Source organism: Gastrolobium bilobum, unplaced genomic scaffold (genome assembly GCF_033153095.1).
Source record: "Gastrolobium bilobum isolate Gb01-03AN ecotype WA unplaced genomic scaffold, APGP_CSIRO_Gbil_v1 utg81323, whole genome shotgun sequence".
In the NCBI taxonomy this organism is placed as follows: Eukaryota; Viridiplantae; Streptophyta; class Magnoliopsida; order Fabales; family Fabaceae; genus Gastrolobium; species Gastrolobium bilobum.
Window position 1 is genome coordinate 137,755 of NW_026895711.1, and position 4,849 is coordinate 142,603.

The 4,849-nt window shown below is 32.1% G+C and overlaps 1 protein-coding gene across 1 annotated transcript; it reads right to left on the bottom strand.

Annotated features, from left to right (window-relative positions):
• Positions 1-927: 927 nt before the first annotated feature.
• On the bottom strand, positions 928-3,863 carry LOC133293822 (probable indole-3-pyruvate monooxygenase YUCCA3). The gene is made up of 3 exons (XM_061492426.1): positions 3,177-3,863; positions 2,493-2,864; positions 928-1,155 (listed from the first exon to the last, which is right to left on the bottom strand). The coding sequence occupies exons 1-3, from the start codon at positions 3,861-3,863 to the stop codon at positions 928-930; spliced, it is 1,287 nt and encodes a 428-aa protein (XP_061348410.1).
• Between the last annotated feature and the right edge of the window lie 986 nt (positions 3,864-4,849).

Below are 4,849 nucleotides of genomic sequence, written 5' to 3' on the forward strand. Positions count from 1 at the left end.
TAGAACTACATAGATGTCGAATAATTTTATTTTATTTTTTAAAAAAGGGAATTTTTTTCGATAATTGCACATTGTAAATCTCAAATGTGTCAATGTTTCTCTCCTTTCTCCATTGACCAAATGAACTCCCGCTAACTATAAAAGCATTTACAAATCAAAATCAAAATCTATATATATATATATATATATATATATATATATATATTAACATGGATAGATCCTATAATATATATGTAGGATCTATGCATGTGCTTTGCAACATGGAAATAAATATGAGAGCCTCAAATATGTTTTCTGCTCCTAAATGTCAACATTTATTGGGCCTTTGTTAGAGGACAAGAAACCCGTGAACATAAAAATGTGGGTTTGACAAAAAAAAAAAGAAATGACCACGTTACGATTATAGAGAGAGCTTTGACTTTATTATTTAAACATAAAAATTGTGATAGAAACATTGATGAGTGTGTGAACCAATATTCCTTACAAATGAAAAACCATAAGCAAATAAGCCGCATCTTCCTTTGTACAAAAATAATAGCCAAATTATTTTCAAACAATGGGTTTTCTTAAGGAGAGGGCTAATTTTTTGTGTACTATTCTCTATTATGGAAACTCTATTTTTGGGAAAAATATTTGTCCTTTTAAAATACACAATTTTGTATCCTTTTAGTTAGTAACACTATATACTATTGGTAGTATATAGTTACAATATGAAAAAAATATTTTTTCTCTCTCCCTCTTCAGTCACTTCAACTAATATAGAGAGAGAAAAAAAACTTTTCATATTATAACTATGTACTACCCGTAATACATAGTGTTAAAAATTAAAAGGACATAATTTGTGTCTTTTAAAATGTCACACACTTAACCCTTTTGTAATTGTAGCCAAGCAAAAGAAACTTGTGTTGTCATGAAAGTGTGTATCTCTTAGAAGTGTGATATGCATCTCCTATGACGTGCAGCCACTGTTTTCTTCTTCTGCTTAGTTTCCTCTTTCCAACTCTTGGCAATGTCATAAGACACACTAATTGCATCCAAAGATGCACCAGAAAGGCCTCTTCTTGTGAACCCAACAGCATAAAGACCGCCTTTTCCTTTCCATCCATTTGGAAATGGGTTTCTTGGAATCCCATCCTTTGAAAAGAAATCATTTTCCTGATGCAGTACATAACATAGCATATTAGATTATAATATAGTCCATTGAGCCAATAATTAAGCTTTAACAAAGTAAAAGTTGCATAATAGTTATCCACATTTAAATTATTTTCCCTAAAAAAGAAACATGATTAATATATCAATATTTGCTAAGGAAACAAGTATCTATAAATAGGAAATGCATGATTGCATCTCTCATTTTAATCTGATTATAGGTGAAATTTTTTAATTATTCAGCCGAGGAATAAAATAATCATTTTTTCTTCTCTATTTTTTAAGATTTGTCATTAATATTGCAAAAGTCGATCTGTTAATAAATTACTCAGTTTTTCACATAATATGGGAGCACATTTTCACTAATAGGGACTATGCTGGAGTTAGAAGTAAACTCAACTGGTGCCAAAAGATTCAACTAAAAACTCAATCAGTGTTAAAGTTGTATCATAATTTTTTTTAAAATATTGTACAATTTTTTTAAATGAGCGGGTGCCAAGGCTCCACCTAAATAACACCACTGTAAAAACAAACAAAATAAAATAAACACAAAAATAACCATAAAAATAAGAGTATTATGAATAAGTTACTTTTTGATATATTTAATAAATGATGTACTTATATACTTAATGCTCAAACACAAAAATAACCATAAAAATAAGAGTACTATAAATAAGTTACTTTTTGATATATTTAATCAATGATATACTTAATGCTGAGCACTTCCCTGACCACAATAAATATTTTTGTAATATGGTCGTATTAAAATTAAAATGAGATGTTACACCATTAATTTCCCTACTTTAAATGACAACATATAAGTTTTTTTTTTTTTTTTTAACACACGCATGCCATGGTCATTAAACAGGGTCAGAAGGGTGTGTGGGGGCTCAGAAAGAGAACAAAACAACTGAACCCATTGTTTTCACTTAACAATATTGCACCACAGTTACATCTGGGGAGCAAAAACAAGCACAAGTGGATAGCAGAACAAAACATCTGTTATATATACGGGTTTTATAAGAGTTTTGTAGTAGAAAAAGTGATTGTGTAATGTTAAAGAGATTCGTTTTGCGTGCCGTAATTTTCTTTTTTCTTCAAAAAGTATGAGCCCCACAAAATATTGTGTGTGTAGTAAAGTTTGTTGTGCCATGTTAAATGACAAATGCAAACCCCTATATATATATTTAGATAAGATTATCAAAAGAAAAAAACAAAACATCCAGACAAAACCAACAATCTGACCCGGTTTCATTGAAGGGAGAGAGAGAGAGAGAACAACAACTACATGGTTAAACCCAACCCAATGCAACAGAAAGAAAAAAAACATAACTTTGACTAACCTTTAGCCATGATGGTACATTGCTGCGATACCCAGTAGCAAGAACAACAGAATCAATGAGAAGAACTTTGCCATCAACAAGTTCCACTTCCCCTGGAGAGAATCTTCTAATTCCAGGAACCACTTTGATTTGACCAGATCTAATTTTCTTCAATGCTCCAATGTCTAACACTGGGGTCTTCCCTGAACTGTTCTTCAGCTCTAAAGGGCCTATGGATGGCCTTTCCAGACCATACTTTTCAACATTTCCCAAAATCAAAATTGCCAGAATCAGCAATATCTTATCAACCATCCAAAGTGGTAACCTTTTCATCAACATAACTGCAAGCTCAAATGTCGATTTTCCAAAAACTTCTCTTGGCAAGACATGAACCTGATCATGAAATCAACAAAGCACACAGGTAAAATTTACGTGTTCAAGTGATAAGGAATTTGTTTCTTTTAACTAGACATCTTGAGTTCAAGTTCTAGGCCGTCCCAATATGGGTCCGACCCGAGTTTGAACTTTTATTCCCATTAATTAGAAGTCTCGAGTTCAAGCACTCAACCAATCCCAATATGGGTTGGATGAGTTTAAACCATTTTAATAGGGTAATTAACAAAGAAATAAACAAAAAAATATTACACTTAAAGTTGCAAACTTTGGATGAAAATTAACAGAATCAAAGGAGAGTTTAGTACTCACGGAGCTTCTAACCACCATTGATGGGATTGCATTGTGGTTACAGAGATCAAGGGACACTTCCATGCCTGAATTTCCACACCCAACAACAAGTACTCGCTTCCCACTATAACTCTTCCCAGATTTGTAATCACAAGCATGCATAACATGGCCACCAAATTCTTCAAGGCCTTCAAATTCAGGCACAATTTTCTCTGAATTTTCTCCAGTAGCAACCACAAGCCACCTGCAAATGTACTCAACTTCACTGACACCACTTTTCCTAATGGTTTTAACCCTCCAAAAACCAAAGGTTTCATCATACTTTGCAGATTGCACTGTTTCATTGAACTGTGGGGTTATGTTAAAGTGTTTGGCATAAGATTCAAGGTAAGTTATGAACTGAAATTTTGTGGGGTATTCAGGGAAGTCCTCTGGGAATGGAAAATTGGGTAACTGACAGAATTGTTTAGGAAGATGAAGCTTTAAACGATCATAAGTTCTATTTTGCCAAAGAGATGCAATGCAATTAGCTCTTTCAAGGATGATGAATGGAACACCTTGGCCTTTAAGACCAGAAGCAACAGCAAGACCTGAAGGACCAGCACCAACTATGACTGGTCCATTCACCCATATGCTGCTACGTGTGAAAAGGTTCTCAGGGTCCAAACTTTGAACCATTGGTGGTATATTCACAAAAATGTTATGCATTTCAGAAGGAAAATATTGACTTTTTTTGAAAGATGAATGTGTAAGAGAGAGAATGAACTGAGAAGTGGAGAGAGTGAGGGGAACTAAGGGGCATAAATAGTGAAAGGGTCTTGGCTTCATGACACCATTTGATATGCAAGAGCACTTGAAATGGGAATTTAATGAGATTTAATAGAATAGATTAAATTATTATGGTATGATTGATTATTTATATAATTTATATGAAAATTTTGATTTCATTACGATAATGCATCTTTTCATGTCACTTATAACAGTATTAGTTAAAGAAAATAAATGGTTTAACTTTCAAACATATAACATACTAAGAAAGGTTGTTCCATTTTAGTATTAAGTTCATTTTTCCATTGCTCCTTTTGATTTTCCACTAGAGTTGTTGTTAGTAGTGTTGTTATATCTCCTGATGAAAAAATCTTAATCCGATGACATTATTTAACAACGAAACTTAATAAAGATAGTTAAATTTTCACCTATATTAAAATTTTGCTAACATTTTTACTTATATATTTGTATGTAAATATTACTTTATTAAAAAATTAAATTATGGAAAATTTATATTTTGTATAGAATATTTCATGAAAGTATTAAAAAATTATTTGTTAAAATAATTTTGAATGCATTGAAAAAAATGAATAAAATTTAAAATTATAATTTTGGATGGTCCAAGGGCTAGCCTTAGCCTTTAAAGGTTTTGGCTCGTGTAGGCCTTTATAAATAGTGGACCATTTGACCCTACGGACTTTTCCGCCCTATCTCGTGTGGAGCTTTTTAGCCCTATCCCGTGTAGGGTAAAGCCTAATCAGACAGGTTGCCTCATTTTGACTGCTCTGATTATACATTCAAGGTTTATTTTGTCACTTGTGATGTCGTTTGTAATAACCCGCATCGTTAAATGTAGATTTTAGAAATTATATAATAATTAAATGAGAATTATTAAATGAGAAATCTAATTAGTTGAATTAAATCAT